Source organism: Scyliorhinus torazame, chromosome 13, assembly GCF_047496885.1.
Source record: "Scyliorhinus torazame isolate Kashiwa2021f chromosome 13, sScyTor2.1, whole genome shotgun sequence".
Taxonomy (NCBI): domain Eukaryota; kingdom Metazoa; phylum Chordata; class Chondrichthyes; order Carcharhiniformes; family Scyliorhinidae; genus Scyliorhinus; species Scyliorhinus torazame.
The window spans coordinates 83984019-84006042 of NC_092719.1; the positions used below are offsets into that span (position 1 = coordinate 83984019).

At 49.9% G+C, this 22024-nt stretch overlaps 1 protein-coding gene across 2 annotated transcripts in view; it reads right to left on the bottom strand.

Moving 5' to 3' along the window:
• Window positions 1-3187: 3187 nt before the first annotated feature.
• Window positions 3188-22024, bottom strand: part of ntn4 (netrin 4) — a 102377-nt gene continuing 83540 nt past the window's right edge. For both annotated transcript variants that reach the window (XM_072471921.1, XM_072471920.1), the window contains 2 exons: window positions 10938-11108; window positions 3188-4197 (listed from right to left, as the gene is read on the bottom strand). In XM_072471921.1, the coding sequence (XP_072328022.1) occupies window positions 4064-4197; window positions 10938-11108 (305 nt within the window). In that variant the 3' untranslated portion in view covers window positions 3188-4063. The remainder of the gene's footprint in view (window positions 4198-10937; window positions 11109-22024) is intronic.

The window sequence follows — 22024 nt, forward strand, 5'->3', positions numbered from 1 at the left end:
CAAGATAGAAGAAACGCTCGACTCCGATGCGCAGTCCTTGCAGGAACAAGACCATGAGGGTCTAGCAACCTCTCCTGACCAACCAGCGGCAGACGATGCAAGTCTGCCATGCTCACGTGAACAGCAAGAAGGCTATAACAGCCTACCATGCTCCACTGCACAGCAGCATGACCATGACGGTCTCTCATGCTACAATGAAGGGCACAGCGCTGATGACTGTTCAAGCCCAACTGAAGACAAGCCAAAGGAATCTCCTCTTCCAAGCCCGAAGGAAAAAGGTTTATGCGCTGACCTTCAGGATCAATATAGCCGAACAGAGATTAATAATGCTGCACGGTCACAGAAGGATGCTGAGGATTTGCTAAAGAAATTACTTGTATGTTTAACTTGCAAGGAGCAGACTGAGAATTGCCAGTGTTTTAGTACGGATAAAAAAAATGGACAAGACATTGATCCTCAGTTAATGGAAATAACACAACCTGAATCATACCTACAGCAGGGACAAATGTCTCCCTTCAACACAACACTGCAAAGTCCCAACTTCGGAGACCAGCAGTTAGTCAGTAATGACTCTTCAATCCTTGAGGGGAACATTAACTGCATTGAATCTATACACACTCCACTGATAAATGAGCAGAACATTGGAGCAAGAATCCTGAGGACACCGACATCGAGTAGCCAGATAAAGAACTTAAAACCCGCAGCAGTTTCAAGTGAACCAAGTGTGCTTTCCACTAATGGTGAAGATGCAGATAAGGTCGACCCGATTATCCATTGTACCACACTAACCCCAGTGATTAAGCAGTTATGTCTGGGGAGTATAATGTGGGCAATTGAGAACAGTAAAAGAGAGACTGTGACTATGCCAGTCCCAGCAAAATCAGACCCAGAGAATATGAAGGCATGTACATTAGACAAAGATACATATGAGGTAACTGAGAAGAAAATTGAAACGGAATGTTCTTTGGAAAATAGTACAATGTCGAAAGAAACATTGGATCCTACATTCGAGGCCATACATATGAGAGAACTTGAGGGTAATAAACAAGGTTCTGCAATGTCTGGGGGAAGATTTAAAATTCCAAAGAAGAAAAGCCCAAATGAAGGACAACGGCAAGACAATGACAGTCCACCGACATGGTTTGCACCACCAGATGAAAACTCTGACAATTTACCCAACCCTAGTGAACAGCAAGCTGCTAATGAGGATCTATCCACGGGATGTGAGACGAGTGACGACAGCATCCCACTTCCCATGCAAAAGGTGCAAGGTGACAGACCTCGCCTAGCGCGTACAGAGGCACTCGACGATCACGGTGGGACCACTGATGACTGCGGTGGCGCCGCACCACTTCCACCCTTGATGACTCGAGCCTCTCCACTGGTCGGTGCATTCCTGCATGTTCCGACTCCAGAAGTGCAGCTTCAGGGAATCTCGGCTGCCTCCAGTGAACCTGTTGGGACTCCGGACGGGGAGCATCGACGGAAGGCAGACCCGGACTCCAGATGGGGAGCAGCCAAGCGCTGACTCTGATTCGCGTACGCCAGACTTTGCTCCGGACGGGCAGTGTCGCGGCCTCGGTGATGGCACGCTCAGGGTGATGGCGGATGCCACGGCGACAGGGAATGGATCGCGTGGCAGTCACACTGGGTCGGCAGTGGCGACCAGCACCGGCGGTCCAAGACGGATACACCAATTCGCGCCATCGCCAGACGTTGATGCGAGCAACAATTCTCTCTCCAAGGCGACATGCTTCGACGTTTCTCTGCGGAGTCACCCTTCCAGCACAGCATGTGGCCGGAACCAGCGTGCACGGTCCCGGCCGACTTCAACATCTGGCACATTCATCGCCTTGCATGATATTAGTGATGGTGCCTCATCAATGGCAACGACCCATCGGCTACAAGATGCCGTCCAGCGGCACCACCACAAACATAAAAAGAAAAAAGACTCCACCTCGTTCCTGGTATGCCTGGCGGATGGTTTGGTGCGTAGGTGCAATCGGCGAGCCTTGCGCCGCCTTCCACGCTCGCAACTGAACCGTACACACACGCCGGATCCTCCACTGGTTCCCAAGGATGACTTCGTGGAGCTGCCACGGATCATGCCCCTTCCATCGCCACCCGTGGCCAGGCTTGCACATCAGCCGGTAGTTCTTGACCCACCCTTGAGGCGGTCAAGCCGAATTCGTCGCACACCTATTAGACTGGACTTATAACACTGCTCATACGTTTAAACGTTAAACACTGCTGTATTATAACCTATTGTTGTTTTATCATTCCAGATATCGTTTGACCGGACCAGCAGTCAAAGTTTTTTTGCATTCATGTTTTGTTACGGTACAACCTCATTAGCATGACGCTCCCGACATCGCCCCATGTATATAGTTACGTCGTATGCACATGCTGTAAATAACACACACACACACTCTTAGATGCACACACGACACGATTATATTTATAACCAAGTAGGCACATATCTTTGTAAAAAGGGGGGGATGTCATGATATTCAAACACACACATCATGATAGACGCACCAACAGACAAATCAGAACACACAACACCACAACCAATCACAGACAAGGACAGGGACAGCATAAAAGGACAAACACGACACCTGGTGGCCAGTATTAGCTGGAGACCAGGACAAGGACAGACCTGTTACACTACACACTCAGGGAGACACCACGTGCAGAGTATCCAGACCGAATTGTATATAGAAGTGAAATAAAATAGAGTTGTACCAAATACAACTGTGTTGGTTCATCTGTGCATCAGAGCACCCAACACCACATGCACTATATTTTGTACAATACATTCGCAATGGATCCCTTGTTATTTATACTTGCTTCTTGTATGTTTAAACACTAATGTAACAACACTGCTACTAGCCAAATGTAAATAACCAATAGAAAACCATGTTAAAAAGGGGCGGAGAGGGAGAAGGAAAGGGGGAAGGGGTTAGGTTGTGGGAGAGTGTAGGCTATGATTCAGGGGTCTATGTCTGTCCTGGTGTTTTATTATGTTTTGTTGTTTTGCACTATTATGTATTATATAAAATGAAAATCAGCCCCAATTCCAAATCCTCTCCCATCTGGAGCTACACTAAGGATGCCCGGTATAGGAATGACATTTCTTTTGGCCAATAATTTATTGTTGAATGGACCAGAGAGGACTCAGCGACTGTACAGTTTTGTCAATTTTATTGTGTAAATTTTGAAGTAAAAAATAAAATGGCAAAATGTCAATTTTTGCAAATCCACAGGACTGCTAAGTGCATATGTATATCTATACATTACCGTTCCAAGACTACACACCATATTACCATGTAACACTGCAAATTTCCCTTTTAAGGTCCAGTGCATAAGGTGTACATCTACATAAAACTATCATTCATTTGCAGAAAACCTTTAATTCTTGACAGAGTCCAGCGGTATATGGAGACTCAAAATGAGAGAAATGATAAGAGGTCAAGGACATATTCGACCACAAAAAGCAATTGTCTTGTATTCTGTTAAACAATCTGGAGTGTCCAACTTCACTTATTCTTGGTCCGCAGGATCAATAGGAAAGAACCAACTGTCAATTATGATGTCCAAACATTCTGACTGACTTTCTTTTGCAGTTTGTAAATGCAGAAAACTCTTTTGAAGCAACGTCTCTCTCAGTCCTTCGGATTCAATGTCTATGACAATGTTACAGATGTTACAGTATGGGGGCGGGTGGTAACAGCTGGATTAATGCTACCAGATCTCCTGTCATCCGTAACTCATTAATTTTTCAAGTCGTGTACGTAATAATCTTCCCCCCACCCCTGCCACATCATGACCCGTCAGCTAATAAAGTGCGTTATTACACATAAAAAAAGCAAGAGTTTTCTTTTAGAAAGAAAATAATTCAAGGCCAACTTTGGTTCGCAACCAGCTCAGCAGATACTTAGATGTGCAACCGTTCCGTATTCGAGCTTAACCACAACAATCCTTGGCTGACAGTTTCCCTTAGGACAGAGACCTGCTCAATACCATCGGGAAACACCATCCTGATCTGAGACGCTGGGCACGACTAGCATTTTGCTCTCAGGATGTGGGCCATTCTCCGGCCAAGGTCTGGTTTCCAAGCCTGGACAAAGCTCTTCATGTTGATGATCAGACGGCCACTGCGAATATCCTCATGCCCTGCTACGAGATACTCTGTACCTGTCAAAAGTGAAAGACATGGGTCAGTGCAGTACTCATCACTGGGAGAAGGATTAATGCTTCCTGGGCACGATTGAAGGAGTAAAATAAACTTCCTTCAATTGTTTATATGTCTTGAGGTGATATATCCGAATCATTAAATGGTTTCAAGAGGGATATAGATATATTTCTGATTAAAAAACAGGTTGAAGGGATATGGTGAATAACTAGGAAGGTGGGTTTGAGATCAGGAAGAGATCAACTATGATCTGATTGAATGGGGGAGCAGGCTTGAAGGGCTAAATTGCCTACTTCAGCTCCTAGTTCCTATCTTCTATATTAGCACGGATAGAGGATTTTCTAACTAACAAGAAACAGAGTTGGGATAAATGGATTGTTTACAAGTTGGCAAACTGGAACTGGAGGAGTGCCACAGGTTGCTGCTGTCTCAACTACTTACAATCTATATTAAAGACTTGGATGAAGGGTTCGAGGGTAATGTAAGCAATTCTGCTGAATACACAAAGATAATGGGTGGTATCTTTGGCAAAGTGTTAGGCTCAGACTGAAAACTGGCGTGTAGCACTCCAGTTGCACAGACCACTTTTCTCTCCCGATATTGAGCCTCGTTGAAAAAAGAGTGGGCGTGGTTTACGCTGTCACTCCGGCAAAGGGGGAAGGGCTTGGATTTTGGTCCTGGCACAACCCTGGCTCCTAGATTCTCCTGCCATCTGGGAAACTCAGTGTGAAAGGCAAGTTCGAATTAGCAATGTAGAAAACTCAAGCCAAATTGAGACGGAACCATCAGACACAAAATTCACTGTATGTATGAAGTCCTGTGATGATAAGAGAATAATTAATGCAACATTTTTCTTAAAGCTTTGAAATCATTTTTCCTTGGACTTTATCCCTTCTGTCAGTTCTTGCCATTATAAAGCTTATGTTCACATTTATATAGACAATTTTGTAATCAAACCCCCATGCAGTGCCACCTCTTGGTGTGAGAGTGTAATAGCAATGTGACAGGTTTACACAGGCAGGTTCCATTAGAAACGTGGATTTAGACATCAGAAACTAAGGTCAGGATGTTTGACTGAAGGGCAGCACGGTGGCACAGTGGTTAGCACTGCTGCCTCACGGCGCTGAGGACCCAGGTTTGATCCCGGACCCAGGTCACTGTCCATGTGATGTTTGCATATTCTCCCCATGACGGGAACCTGCTATTTCTGATAAGTAAAAGGGTCATTAATTTAGCCATTTTAATGTAAATACTAAAGCCCAGTTTAAAATCCATTTCAAAATGGATTTCATCATAAAACGTCAAGCATAACTTAGATTACAAAAACACACAGCTTGCAGCAAGAAAGCACAGAATTTGAAACACCTAAAGGCTAGCTAAAGCAAATGCAACATTTTACTGAAAAGTTAAATTGACATTATAAACTGTCCATTGTTCTTTAAAAAAAATTTTTAAAAAAAAAATTCTCCTCCATTTTCACATTTTCTCCCACATTTACATCCATCAACAATAAACAATAATCAGCAAGATATGTCAGTCCCCATAATAGCAACAACGATCCCATCTACCCACCAACCCCCAAACCTCAACCCGCATGTTTACATGAACAAATTACAAAAATAAATCAGGGATTACCCGTAGTCACCCTTAATCTTACACAGCTCCCACCCCCCCACCCCTCCACCCCAGGCCTCCAGCTCCTCCCGTCCACTGCCTCTTGTAAAACTCCTCCCCCTACCCTCGGTTCCTTCCCCCCCAACTTTCCACCCCGGCTAGACCACTCGGACCCTGTTCTGCCAGGCTCCGATAGCCGCAGCCCCTCCCCCACCTCACTCCCACTCACTGGCCGGCACACACCGGCCAGCGTGGAGGCCCCCTCCCGGCCTCAATATGGGAGAACAGAGTAATAGGACCAGCTCGGAGCAGTTGCGGCCTGTGCGAAAAGCTACTTCCAGTGGGGCTTGGGAGGTGTGGGAAGTGTGCATCGCTGCTTCCAGGGTGGACTCAGTCTGTTTAGCAGGAGGCATTCTAAGACCTTATATATCATTGAGAGCAGAGCGATGGGGTGGTAGCTGAGGGGCTCCCCTGTCTTGGTATTCCCATTTTCTGGGATTGGTGCCAGCTGTTTGGAATGGTGCCTATGCTGTGGAAGTTGATAAACATTCTTCGGGTATTCTGGGTAAATCTAATTGACTCCTGCTGCTGTGCCTGACTTGGTTGCCATCAGGGCACTATCCATTTTCTCTCTGGGCACTGTCCACTTCCTCCCATGGGCACTGTCCATTTCCTCCTGTGGGCACTGTCCACTTCCTCCTGTGGCCACTGTCCACTTGCTCTCATGGGCACTGTCCACTTGCTCTCATGTGTAAGGGTCTGAGGAGACTATTTGCTCTGTGGCAGTTTGAGAGGCGGCTTGAGGACTGTTTTTACTGTCAGTTTATCTTCCCAGCTGGCTGGTATTTCTGTGTTTATACGGGGTTGTGGAGTGATGTCACCAGCATTGACCCTGGGCTGCTGCTGCTGCCTGGCGACGGACGGGTTTCTCTGCCTTCCGGCTTGAATGCGTTAAGTTCATCTTCTCCACAGTTTGCCACCATTTCATGAAGGCGTCCATCATCAAGGAGCTTGAGGAATGCTGCTGATACTTCGGAGTCTTCATTATCCCTGTATTCTTCCAGATGTTCACTTTCGGGGACTAAGAGGGGATGGAGTTTTTCTGAAACCCAAGGGAACAAATGTGGTGTCTCCCAGTTTGAGAAGTTGAGCAAAGTGGGTGCAGTTTCCAGGAAGAAGTGGGATCTGGTTAATGGTGGTTTCTATGTATTTTCTGTCCTTCCGCAGATTACAGTGAGGAAAGATGTGGTTTTGTTCTGGGTTTATGGATGGTAGTTCGAGGCTGACGTGAATGAGGGTTGCCAATGTTGGGAGTGGGGAGGGGAGGTGTCAGTGGGCAGCACTCGTCAGGAGTGCATTAGCGTTGGCCATTACTGCTCTGGGTCGTGAATCAAAGGTCAGTGAGTAGTCCTTCTTCCACTTGGCAGAATGATTGTACCAGGCTGCATATAGGCCCAGTCCACAGTTATTCACCAGCACCGACTGCCACGTGTGATGTTGGCTGTTGAAGGTACCCCGTAGGGCATCAGCATGACACACAGCTTCACTCGCCCTGCTCTAACCCCACCTTGCTCAGGAGCCGCCCCACAAACATGTTCGCCATCCACCTCCGGGAAGGCATGAGGATTATTTCAGGGATGCTGAGACTAACACAACTCGAGTGTTTTCTGTGTTAGCACATATTGAATCTCTTGCTGACCGCAGGAAGACGATCCTCCATAAAGAGTACCAAGGGCTGACAGCCGCTGACACAGGACCAAAAACAGAATCTCAGGAATCCCCAAATCCCTACTGGAACACACTCCACATCGTACAAACTGATGCAGTCGGCTACCGCCTCTGCCCCTCCCCCACCTGCCCGATGGCGGATTTCTGGTTGATTGCAAACAGTAATGCACCCACAACCTCGGCAAAGGAGCCGAGTGGTGAAGTCCCAGGTTTCAACCAAACTCTGACACCCCTCAACCACTTGAGGGCGGCTCAGGGAAGATTTGTCCACTTGGCCCACAGGTGGAACGTGAGGAATGGCCCAAATGATGACTGCGGCCATCCAAATCAGGTCATCACCCACAGAGTGAGCTCCTGTCCCGGAGATCCATTCCTGGTGGCATCATAACCATTCACTGTGGCAGCTGAAGCCATTGACTGGATTGTTAACCACAACATAAAATGATAGCTGCTTTCTCTAAGCATTCAAATAACAAATTCCTAAATGGATTTGGACTTATTTTAAAATATTCTGGATTCCCCTATCAAGAGGAAATAGTTTCACTTTAGCGACTTAATTTAATTCTTTTCTATTTAAGTACTTTGAGAGCAGCACGGTAGCACAAGTGGATAGCACTGTGGCTTGACAGCGCCAAGGTCCCAGGTTCGATCCCGGCTCTGGGTCACTGTCTGTGCGGAGTCTGCACGTTCTCCCCGTGTGTGCGTGGGTTTCCTCCGGGTGCTCCGGTTTCCTCCCACAGTCCAAAGACGTGCAGGTTAGGTGGATTGGCCATGATAAATTGCCCTTCGTGACCAAAAAGGTTAGGAGGAATGAAATTAAATTAAATTAAAATCGCTTATTGTCACAAGGCGGCTTCAAATGAAGTTACTGTGAAAAGCCCCTAGTCGCCACATTCCGGCACCTGTTCGGGAAGGTTGGTATGGGAATTGAACCATGCTGCTGGCCTGCCTTGGTCTGCTTTCAAAGCCAGCGATTTAGCCCTGTGCTAAACCAGCCCCATAGTTATTGGGTTACGGGGATAGGGTGGAAGTGAGGGCTTAAGTGAGTCGGCGCAGACTCGATGGGCCGAATGGCCTCCTTCTGCACTGTCTGTTCTATGTTCTGGGTCACTGTCCGTGTGGAGTTTGCACATTCTCCCTGTTTGCATGGGTTTCGCCCCCACAACCCAAAGATGTGCAGGATAAGTGGATTGGCCACGCTAAATTACCCCTTAATTGGAAAAAATGAATTGGGTACTCTAAATTTTAAAAAAAATGTAAGTACTTTGATTAGATCACTCCTCAATCTTTGTGCAGTGGGCTTGAAAGGCCGAATGGCCTCCTCCTGCTCCTATTTCTTATGTTATAAACATTAAGGAATACAAGACAACCTTAATCTACATTCATAATACAACCCTTTGAATCCTGGTAAATCTACACTACGCCCTTAACATGACCAATATAACCATCCTGAGGTACTGAGCCTAGAGCGGTTACACCAAACAGGATCTGACCCAGGCCTTTGTGATGAATGTGGAAATTATTCTATATCGTATTTTATATCTGTTGCAGTAATGTTTTTAAAAGCCTGGGTTAAGATATATATTTGTTGCAGTAATATTATTGAAAAATCTAGGTTAAGATACCCCTGTGCTACCGAGGCTGCACAGCGGCATGGTAGCATAGGGGTTAGCTCCGTGCTTCACAGCTCCAGGGTCCCAGGTTCGATTCCCGGCTTGGGTCACTGTCAATGCGGAGGCTGCACGTTCTCCCCGTGAATGCGAGGGTTTCCTCCGGCTGCTCCGGTTTCCTCCCACAGTCCAAAGATGTGCAGGCCATGTTAAATTGCCCTTAGTGTCCAAAAATAAAGTTAGGTTGGATTGCTGGGTTACGGGGATGGGATGGAGGTGTGGGCTTGGAAGGGGGTGCTCTTTCCAGGGCCCAGTGCAGATTTGATAGGCCAAATGGCCTCCTTCTGCATTGTAGATTCTATGACTGTGTGCCTGCTAAAGCTGTAGTTAGGGAATCATAAAACATGAGGTCATGATTGATTCCAACCACTTATTTGGTTACAGATAAAGGGATAATGGAACATTATTATGATTGTTGGAGATTCCCTGGAGAGCAGATCATTTATAAGGGGTTGTATTTAGTCCCAGCTAAGCAGGTCATGTGACATCTTAGTGGGATACAGATGATGTAATTAATGGGAGGAGCCCGGTCTGTCTGTAGTTTTGCAATGCAGTATAGGATTTTAAGTTGAATAGCAGTTTTGCCAAATGCTGTTAGGTTGAGCAGAAGTGTACTGGATCTGCTCTTGAAACAAACTCTCTTCAAAGGTCTGCACAGCTGAGCAAGTAAACATGTTTTGTTAACTTTATTTATAAGTGACATTTGAACTGTATTGGGTTGTTTAATTGGAGTTAGCAGCAGGTATAAATAGTAAGCGTAAGATTTTCCTTGTGTTTAAGAATTGTTTAACTATAATTGTAAAGCTATTTTCCTTGATGTTAATGTGGTTAATTCCGTGTTTAAATTAAAGATTGTTTTCACAAAGATCCCTATTGGTCCGAGTCATCACTCGTGGGGTGAAGTTTTACAAATAGAAAAATTATTTGGAGTTCTCGTCTGATATCCTAACAAATGTTGGGGTCTGGTCTGGTATCCTAACACCTTGTACAACTGAAGCATCAGTCTCTGCCCATGGTATTCCTGGCTCCTAAAGATAAAGGCCAACATTTCATTAAGCTTCTGGATCTTGTTTTTTTTACTATTAATTTAGAGTACCAAATTATTTTATTTTCAATTAAGGGGCAATTCAGTGTGGTCAATTCATCGACCCTTCATATCTTTTTGAGTTGTGGGGTGAGACCCACGTAGACATGGGGAGAATGTGCAAACTCCACACGAACAGTGACCCGGGGCCGGGATCGAACCTGGATCCTCCCCGTGGTAGATCGTGGGTTTTTTTGCATTAGCTTTTAGTGATTTATGTGCGTTGGGATTCCTAAATCCACCACAGCTCCTAGGCTCTCACTATTGAGACAATAACACAAATGGTTGGTATAGTACAGAGACATTCTTTTATCATCAGGTTAAGTGGATTAGCCATGCTAAATTGCCTCTTAGTGTCCAAAGTTGTGCAGGTTGGGGGAATGGCCATGATCAATGCGTGGGGCTACGGGGATAGGGTGGGGGAGTGCGACCAGGTAGAATGCTCTTTCAGGGGGTCGGTGCAAACTCAATGGGCTGATTGGCCTCCCCCCCTGCACTGCAGGGATGAAGGCTGATTACAGTGCAGCCCTGTTGCCTTTGCTGCCAGTCCGTAATTGTGAGTTCATTTGTATTGGGTTGGGCAATGAGTATTCAGCAGGTGGTGATATGTTTGTGTTGTGTTTGCTGTTGTCGATGTGTTTCTTACCAGGGTTTAGAACTGGGCATGTACAGCCTCGGTTTGTCCAGGATTCTGGGTACAGCACCCGCTTGCCCCGGTGAATCTTTAACTTTGTCAGTTTCAACACCTTCTTGACCTTAACATTGACCTCTGCATGCGACCCTCTGTCATGTGCTGAGAGAATCTTGACTCTTAGGACTGAGGCATAGGAAGGAAAGAAAGAGACAATCATTCAACCAGCTCACATGAAGGACAATAAAATGCTACAGAATAACCAGCTTTGCACAGGGGGTGTATAATTTGGAAAATTGGCGAACTGGAATAATTTCAGGGCCGTCGGCGCAGCTCGAGATTTGAAGGGTGATTTAAGAAGCTATTCAATTGGATTACTCTTGTTGATTATTCCTGAGTGTCCATCATTTCTGATATAATTCATGCTATTTATGAGTGAGAAAAGGAAGTGACTATACTGATGTTCATTAGGAAAAATGTGCATTTACATAGCAAACCTCAGAACCTCCCTAAGCGTTTTGCAGCCAGTAAAGTCCTTTTGAAATGTATTCATCGTTATAACGTACACAAACGTGGTATCCAATTCATGCACAGCAAGATCCCACAATCTACTAAAACAGATAACCTGGGATAAAAACAGGAAACAAGTTTGCTCTTTTAATGGTGCTGTGGGATTGTTATATCCAAATAGGAAGTCAGACACAGCCTTAGCATAAAAGGCAGCACCTGTAACAGAGCAGCACTCCCTCAGACTGTACCTCCAACAATGCAGACCTGCCTCAGACTGTACACCAACAATGCAGAACTCCCTTAGTTCTGTCCCTCCAACAATGCAGAACCTCCTCAGTACTGACCCTCTGACAGTGCAGCTCTCCCTCAGTACTGTACCTCTGACAGGGCAGCTCTCCCTCAGTACTGTACCTCTGACAATGCACCTCTCCCTCCGTACTGATCCGCTGACAGTGCAGCTCTCCCTCATTACTGCCCCTCTGAATGTGCAGTGCTCTCTCCCTCAGTACTGACCCTCCGACAGTGCAGCACTCGCTCATTACTGACCATCTGACAGTGCAGCTCTCTCTCAATACTGACCCGTTGACAGTGCAGCTCTCCCTCAGTACTGACTGTTCAACAGTGCAACACTCCCTCAGTACTGACCCTTTGACAGTGCAGCACTCACTCATTACTGTCCCTCTGACAGTGCAGCACCCCCTCAGTACTGACCCTCCGACAATGCAGCACTCCCTCAATACTGACTTCTTGACAGTCCAGCACTGCCTCTGTACTGACCCTCCAACAGTGCAGCCCCTCAGTACTGACCACCCAACAGTGCAGCAACCCCTCAGTGCTAACCCTTTGACAGTGCAGCAATCCTTCAGTACTAACCCTTTGACAGTGCAGCTCTCCCTCATTACTGACCCTACGACAGTGCATCACTCACTCATTACTGACCCTCCGACAGTGCAGCACCCACTCATTACTGACCCGCAGACAGTGCAGTACTCGCTCATTACTGACCCTCTGACAGTGCAGCTCTCTCTCAATACTGACCCGTTGACAGTGCAGCTCTCCCTCAGTACTGACCACCCAACAGTGCAGCAACCCCTCAGTACTAACCCTTTGACAGTGCAGCAATCCTTCAGTACTAACCCTTTGACAGTGCAGCTGTCCCTCAGTACTGACCCTCTGACAGTGCAGCACTCCCTCAGTACTGACCCTCTGACAGTGCAGCACTCCCTCAGTACTGACCCTCCGACAGTGCAGCACTCCCTTAGCACTGACCCTCCGACAGTGCAGCACCCACTCATTACTGACCCGCAGACAGTGCAGCACTCGCTCATTACTGACCCTCTGACAGTGCAGCTCTCCCTCAGTACTGACCCGTTGACAGTGCAGCTCTCCCTCAGTACTGACCGTTCAACAGTGCAGCACCCACTCATCACTGACGCTCTGACAGTGCAGCTCTCCCTCATTACTGAAACTCTGACAGTGCAGCTCTCCCTCAGTACAGACCCTCTGACAGTGCAAAATTGCCTCAGTACTGACCCTCTTGACAGTGCAGCGCTCCCTCAGTACCGACCCTCTGACAGTGCAGCTCTCCTCATCACTGACGCTCTAACAGTGCAGTGCTCCCTCAGTACCGACCCTCTGACAGTGCAGCTCTCCTCATTACTGATGCTCTGACAGTGCAGTGCTCCCTCAGTACTGATCCTCTGACAGTGCAGCGCGCCCTCATTACTGACCCGCCGACAGTGCAGCACTCGCTCATTACTGACCCTCTGACAGTGTAGCAATCCCTCAGTACTGACCCTCCGACAGTGCAGCACCCACTCATTACTGACCCGCAGACAGTGCAGCTCTCTCTCAATACTGACCCGTTGACAGTGCAGCTCTCCCTCAGTACTGACCGTTCAACAGTGCAGCACCCACTCATCACTGATGCTCTGACAGTGCAGCTCTCTCAATACCGACCCGTTGACAGTGCAGCTCTCCCTCAGTACTGACCGTTCAACAGTGCAGCACCCACTCATCACTGACGCTTTGACAGTGCAGCTCTCCCTCATTACTGAAACTCTGACAGTGCAGCTCTCCCTCAGTACAGACCCTCTGACAGTGCAAAATTGCCTCAGTACTGACCCTCTTGACAGTGCAGCGCTCCCTCAGTACTGACCCTCTGACAGTGCAGCATTCCCTCAGTACTGACCCTCTGACAGTGCAGCACTCCCTCAGTACTGACCCTCTGACAGTGCAGCACTCCCTCAGTACTGACCCTTTGACAGTGCGGCACTCCCACAGTACTGACCCTCCGACAGTGCAGCACTCCCACAGTACTGACCCTCTGACAGTGCGGCACTCCCTCAGTACTGACCCTCTGACAGTGCAGCACTCCCTCAGTACTGACCCTTTGACAGTGCAGAACTGCCTCAGTACTGACCCGCCGACAGTGCAGCTCTCCTCATGACTGATGCTCTGACAGTGCAGTGCTCCCTCATTACTGACCCGCCGACAGTGCAGCACTCGCTCATTACTGACCCTCTGACAGTGCAGCACTCCCTCAGTACTGACCCTCCGACAGTGCAGCACCCACTCATTACTGACCCGCAGACAGTGCAGCACTCGCTCATTACTGATCCTCTGACAGTGCAGCTCTCTCTCAATACTGACCCGTGGACAGTGCAGCTCTCCCTCAGTACTGACCGTTCAACCGTTCAACAGTGCAGCACCCACTCATCACTGACGCACTGACAGTGCAGCTCTCCCTCATTACTGAAACTCTGACAGTGCAGCTCTCCCTCAGTACAGACCCTCTGACAATGCAGAATTGCCTCAGTACTGACCATCCGACAGTGCAGCGCTCCCTCAGTACTGACCCTCTGACAGTGCAGCGCACCCTCAGTACTGACCCTCTGACAGTGCAGCACTCTCTCAGTACTGATCCTGTGACAGTGCAGTGCTCCCTCAGTACTGATCCTCCGACAGTGCAGCTCTCCTCATGACTGATGCTCTGACAGTGCAGTGCTCCCTCATTACTGACCCGCCGACAGTACAGCACTCGCTCATTACTGACCCTCTGACAGTGCAGCACTCCCTCAGTACAGACCCTCTGACAGTGCAAAATTGCCTCAGTACTGACCCTCTTGACAGTGCAGCGCTCCCTCAGTACTGACCCTCTGACAGTGCAGCATTCCCTCAGTACTGACCCTCTGACAGTGCAGCACTCCCTCAGTACTGACCCTCTGACAGTGCAGCTCTCCCTCAGTACAGACCCTCTGACAGTGCAAAATTGCCTCAGTACTGACCCTCTTGACAGTGCAGCGCTCCCTCAGTACTGACCCTCTGACAGTGCAGCATTCCCTCAGTACTGACCCTCTGACAGTGCAGCACTCCCTCAGTACTGACCCTCTGACAGTGCAGCACTCCCTCAGTACTGACCCTTTGACAGTGCAGAACTGCCTCAGTACTGACCCTCTGACAGTGCAGCTCTCCTCATGACTGATGCTCTGACAGTGCAGTGCTCCCTCATTACTGACCCACCGACAGTGCAGCACTCGCTCATTACTGACCCTCTGACAGTGCAGCACTCCCTCAGTACTGACCCTCCGACAGTGCAGCACCCACTCATTACTGACCCGCAGACAGTGCAGCACTCGCTCATTACTGATCCTCTGACAGTGCAGCTCTCTCTCAATACTGACCCGTTGACAGTGCAGCTCTCCCTCAGTACTGACCGTTCAACCGTTCAACAGTGCAGCACCCACTCATCACTGATGCTCTGACAGTGCAGCTCTCCCTCATTACTGAAACTCTGACAGTGCAGCTCTCCCTCAGTACAGACCCTCTGACAATGCAGAATTGCCTCAGTACTGACCATCCGACAGTGCAGCGCTCCCTCAGTACTGACCCTCTGACAGTGCAGCGCACCCTCAGTACTGACCCTCTGACAGTGCAGCACTCTCTCAGTACTGATCCTGTGACAGTGCAGTGCTCCCTCAGTACTGATCCTCTGACAGTGCAGCGCTCCCTCAGTACTGACTCTCCGACAGTGCAGTTCTCGCTCATGACTGACCTTCCGACATTTCAGCACTCCCTCATTGGTGACCAGCCGACAGTGCACTCTCCCTCATTACTGACCGCCTACAGTGCAGCCCTCAATCATTACTGACCCTCTGACAGTGCAGCAATCCCTCAGTCCTGGTCCTCCGACAGTGTCGCACTCACTCATAACTGATGCTCTGACAGTGCAGCGCTCTCTTGGTTCTGACCCTCTGACAGTGCAGCACTCCCTGATTACTGACTCGCCGACAGTGCAGCACTGGCTCTATACTGACCCTCCGACAGTGCAGCAATCCCACAGTACTAACCCTCTGACAGTGCTGCAACCCCTCAGTACTGACCCGCCAACAGTGCAGCACTTGCTCATTACTAACCCGCCGATAGTGCAGCAATTCCTCATTACTGACCATCTGACAGTGCAGCACTCCCTCGGTACTGACCCTCTGACAGTGCAGCACTCGCTCATTACTGACCCTCTGACAGTGCAGCACTCGCTCATTACTGACCCTCTGACAGTGCAGCACTCGCTCATTACTGACCCTCCGACAGTGCAGCAATCCCACAGTACTAACCCTTTGACAGTGCTGCAACCCCTCAGTACTGACCCTCCAACGGTGCAGCAATCCCTCATTACTGACCCTCTGACAAGTGCAGCTCTCCCTCATTACTGATGCTCTGACAGTGCAGCACTCCCTCAGTACTGACCCTCTGACAGTGCAGCACTCGCTCATTACTGACCCTCTGACAATGCAGCACTCCCTCATTACTGATGCCCTGACAGTGCAACGCTCCCTCAGTACTGACCCTCTGAGAGTGCAGCACTCCCTCAGTACTGGCTCTCCGACAGTGCAGCACTCCCTCAGTACTGACCCTCTGACAGTGCAGCACTCCCTCAGTTCTGACCCTCCGACAGTGCAGCACCCTCTCAGTACTGACCCTCTGACAAGTGCAGCGCTCCCTCATTACTGATGCCCTGACAGTGCAACGCTCCCTCAGTACTGACCCTCCGGCAGTGCTGCATTCGGTCATGACTGACCCTCCGACAGTGCAGCACGCCCTCAGTACTGACCCTCTGACAGTGCAGCTCTCCCTCAGTACTGACCGTTCAACAGTGCAACACTCCCTCAGTACTGACCCTCTGACAGATTATCATAGATTATCATAGAATTTACAGTGCAGAAGGAGGCCATTCGGCCCATTGAGTCTGCACCAGCTCTTGGAAAGTGCACCCTACCCAAGGTCAACACCTCCACCCTATCCCCATAACCCAGTAACCCCACCCATCACTAAGGGCAAATTTGGACACTAAGGGCAATTTATCAGGTCCAATCCACCTAACCTGCACATCTTTGGACTGTGGGAGGAAACTGGAGCACCCGGAGGAAACCCACGCGTGCAGCACTCGCTCATTACTGAACCTCTAACAGTGCAGCAGTCGCTCATTACAGATCCGCTGACAGTGCAACACTCATTCATTGCTGGCCCTCTGACAGTGCAAGGCTCTCCCCCATTACTAACCCTCTGACAGTGCAGCACTCGCTCATTACTGAACCTCTGACAGTGCAGCACTCGCTGATTACTGAACCTCTGACAGTGCAGCACTCGTTCATTACTGACCCTCCAGCCATGCATTTCTCCCTCCTTAGTGACCCTCTGACAGTGCAGCGCTCCCTCAGTACTGACCCTCTGACAGTGCAACCACTCCCTCAGTTCTGACCCTCCGCCAGTGCAGCACTCACTCATTATTGACTCTCTGACATTGCAGCTCTCTCTCAATACTGACCCGTTGACAGTGCAGCTCTCCCTCAGTACTGACCATTCAACACTGGAACACTCCCTCAGTACTGACCCTCTGACAGTGCAGCACTCGTTCATTACTGACCCTCTGATAGTGCAGCACTCCCTTAATACTGACCCTCTGACAAGTGCAGCACTCCCTGATTACTGATGCTCTGACAGTGCAGCACTCGCTCATTACTGACCCTCTGACAATGCAGCACTCCCTCATTACTGATGCCCTGACAGTGCAACGCTCCCTCAGTACTGACCCTCTGAGAGTGCAGCACTCCCTCAGTACTGGCTCTCCGAAAGTGCAGCACTCCCTCAGTTCTGACCCTTCGACAGTGCAGCACCCTCTCAGTACTGACCCTCTGACAAGTGCAGCGCTCCCTCATTACTGATGCCCTGACAGTGCAACGCTCCCTCAGTACTGACCCTCCGGCAGTGCTGCATTCGGTCATGACTGACCCTCCGACAGTGCAGCACTCCCTCAGTACTGACTCTCTGACAGTGCAGCACTCCCTCAGTACTGACCCTCTGACAGTGCAGCACTCCCTCAGTTCTGACCCTCCGACAGTGCAGCACTCGCTCATTACTGACCCTCTGACAGTGCAGCTCTCTCTCAATACTGACCCGCTGACAGTGCAGCTCTCCCTCAGTACTGACCGTTCAACAGTGCAACAATCCCTCAGTACTGACCCTCTGACAGATTATCATAGATTATCATAGAATTTACAGGGCAGAAGGAGGCCATTCGGCCCATTGAGTCTGCACCAGCTCTTGGAAAGTGAACCCTACCCAAGGTCAACACCTCCACCCTATCCCCATAACCCAGTAACCCCACCCATCACTAAGGGCAAATTTGGACACTAAGGGCAATTTATCAGGTCCAATCCACCTAACCTGCACATCTTTGGACTGTGGGAGGAAACTGGAGCACCCGGAGGAAACCCACGTGTGCAGCACTCGCTCATTACTGAACCTCTGACAGTGCAGCAGTCGCTCATTACAGATCCGCTGACAGTGCAACACTCATTCATTGCTGGCCCTCTGACAGTGCAAGGCTCTCCCCCATTACTAACCCTCTGACAGTGCAGCACTCGCTCATTACTGAACCTCTGACAGTGCAGCACTCGCTGATTACTGAACCTCTGACAGTGCAGCACTCATTCATTACTGACCCTCCAGCCATGCATTTCTCCCTCCTTACTGACCCTCTGACAGAGCAGCGCTCCCTCATTAGTGACCAGCCGACAGTGCACTCTCCCTCATTACTGACGCTCTGATAGCGCAGCTCTCCCTCAGTACTGAGCCTCCGACAGTGCAGCACTCCCCCATTACTAACCCTCTGACAGTGCAGCTCTCCCTCAGTACTGACCCTCTGACAGTGCAGCACTCGCTCATTACTGAACCTCTGACAGTGCAGCACTCGTTCATTACTGACCCTCCAGCCATGCATTTCTCCCTCCTTACTGACCCTCTGACAGAGCAGCGCTCCCTCATTAGTGACCAGCCGACAGTGCACTCTCCCTCATTACTGACGCTCTGATAGCGCAGCTCTCCCTCAGTACTGAGCCTCCGACAGTGCAGCACTCCCCCATTACTAACCCTCTGACAGTGCAGCTCTCCCTCAGTACTGACCCTCTGACAGTGCAGCACTCCCTCCTTACTGACCCTCTGACAGTGCAGCGCTCCCTCAGTACTGACCCTCTGACAGTGCAACCACTCCCTCAGTTCTGACCCTCCACCAGTGCAGCACTCACTCATTATTGACCCTCTGACATTGCAGCTCTCTCTCAATACTGACCCGTTGACAGTGCAGCTCTCCCTCAGTACTGACCATTCAACACTGCAACACTCCCTCAGTACTGACCCTCTGACAGTGCAGCACTCACTCAGTACAAACCCTTTGACAGTGCAGCAGCCCCTCAGTACTGACCACCCAACAGGGCAGCACTCCCTCAGTACTGACCATTCAACACTGCAACACTCCCTCAGTACTGACCCTCCAACAGTGCAGCAATCCCTCAGTACAAACCCTTTGACAGTGCAGCAGCCCCTCAGTACTGACCACCCAACAGGGCAGCAACCCCTCAGTACTAACCGTCCAACAGTGCAGCAATGCCTCAGTACTAACCCTTTGACAGTGCAGCAACCCCTCAGTACTGAGCATCCAACAGTGCAGCAATCCCTCTGACTGACCCTCTGACAGTGCAGCTCTCCCTCATTACTGACCTACGACAGTGCATCACTCACTCATTACTGACCCTCTGACAATGCAGCACTCGCTCATGACTGACCCTCTGTCAGTCCTCATTCGCTCATTTCTGACGCTCTGACAGTGCAGCATTCCCTCAGTACTGACCCTGCGACAGTGCACCACTCCCTCAATTCTGACCCGCCAACAGTGCAGCACTCGCTCATTACCGACCCTCTGACAGTGCAGCACCGACTCATTACTGACCCGCAGACAGTGCAGCACTCGCTCATTACTGACCCTCTGACAGTGCAGCTCTCTCTCATTACTGACCCGTTGACAGTGCAGCACTCCCTCAGTACTGACCGTTCAACAGTGCAGCACCCACTCATCACTGATGTTCTGACAGTGCAGCACTCCCTCAGTACTGATCCTCTGACAGTGCAGCTCTCCTCATTACTGATGCTCTGACAGTGCAATGCTCCCTCAGTACTGATCCTCTGACAGTGCAGCGCTCCCTCAGTACTGACTCTCCGACAGTGCAGTTCTCGCTCATGACTGACCTTCCGACATTTCAGCACTCCCTCATTAGTGACCAGCCGACAGTGCACTCTCCCTCATTACTGACGCTCTGATAGCGCAGCTCTCCCTCAGTACTGAGCCTCCGACAGTGCAGCACTCCCCCATTACTAACCCTCTGACAGTGCAGCTCTCCCTCAGTACTGACCCTCTGACAGTGCAGCACTCGCTCATTACTGAACCTCTGACAGTGCAGCACTCGTTCATTACTGACCCTCCAGCCATGCATTTCTCCCTCCTTACTGACCCTCCGACAGTGCAGCTCTCCCTCAGTACTGACCCTCTGACAGTGCAACCACTCCCTCAGTTCTGACCCTCCGCCAGTGCAGCACTCACTCATTATTGACCCTCTGACATTGCAGCTCTCTCTCAATACTGACCCGTTGACAGTGCAGCTCTCCCTCAGTACTGACCATTCAACAGTGCAACACTACCTCAGTACTGACCCTCTGACAGTGCAGCACTCACTCATTACTGACCCTCCAACAGTGCAGCAATCCCTCAGTACAAACCCTTTGACAGTGCAGCAGCCCCTCAGTACTGACCACCCAACAGGGCAGCAACCCCTCAGTACTAACCGTCCAACAGTGCAGCAATGCCTCAGTACTAACCCTTTGACAGTGCAGCAACCCCTCAGTACTGAGCATCCAACAGTGCAGCAATCCCTCTGACTGACCCTCTGACAGTGCAGCTCTCCCTCATTACTGACCCTACGACAGTGCATCACTCACTCATTACTGACCCTCTGACAATGCAGCACTCGCTCATGACTGACCCTCTGTCAGTCCTCATTCGCTCATTTCTGACGCTCTGACAGTGCAGCATTCCCTCAGTACTGACCCTGCGACAGTGCACCACTCCCTCAATTCTGACCCGCCGACAGTGCAGCACTCGCTCATTACCGACCCTCTGACAGTGCAGCACCGACTCATTACTGACCCGCAGACAGTGCAGCACTCGCTCATTACTGACCCTCTGACAGTGCAGCTCTCTCTCATTACTGACCCGTTGACAGTGCAGCTCTCCCTCAGTACTGATCGTTCAACAGTGCAGCACCCACTCATCACTGATGTTCTGATAGTGCAGCGCTCCCTCAGTACTGATCCTCTGACAGTGCAGCTCTCCTCATTACTGATGCTCTGACAGTGCAATGCTCCCTCAATACTGACCCTCTGACAGTGCAGTGCTCCCTCAGTACTGATCCTCTGACAGTGCAGCTCTCCTCATCACTGATGCTCTGACAGTGCAGTTCTCGCTCATGACTGACCTTCCGACATTTCAGCACTCCCTCATTAGTGACCAGCCGACAGTGCACTCTCCCTCATTACTGACGCTCTGATAGCGCAGCTCTCCCTCAGTACTGAGCCTCCGACAGTGCAGCACTCCCTCATTACTGACCCGCCGACAATGCAGCTCTCCCTCATTACTGACCGCCGACAGTGCAGCACCCGATCATTACTGACCCTCTGACAGTGCAGCACTCCCTCAGTACTAAGCCTCTGACAGTGCAGCAATCCCTCAGTACTGATCCTCCAACAGTGTCGCACTCACTCATAACTGATGCTCTGACAGTGCAGCGCTCTCTTGGTTCTGACCCTATGACAGTGCAGCACTCCCTGATTACTGACTCGCCGACAGTGCAGCCCTCCCTGATTACTGACCCTCCGACAGAGGAGCTCTCCCTCATTACTGACCCTCTGACAGTGCAGCACTGGCTCTGTACTGACCCTCCGACAGTGCAGCAATCCCACAGTACTAACCCTTTGACAGTGCTGCAACCCCTCAGTACTGACCCGCCGACAATGCAGCACTTGCTTATTACTGACCCTCCAATGGTGCAGCAATCCCTCATTACTGACCCTCTGACAGTGCAGCACTCGCTCATTACTGACCCTCTGACAGTGCAGCATTCCCTCAGTACTGACCCTCTGACAGTGCAGCACTCCCTCAATACTGACCCTCTGACAGTGCAGCACTCCCTCAGTCCTGACCCTCT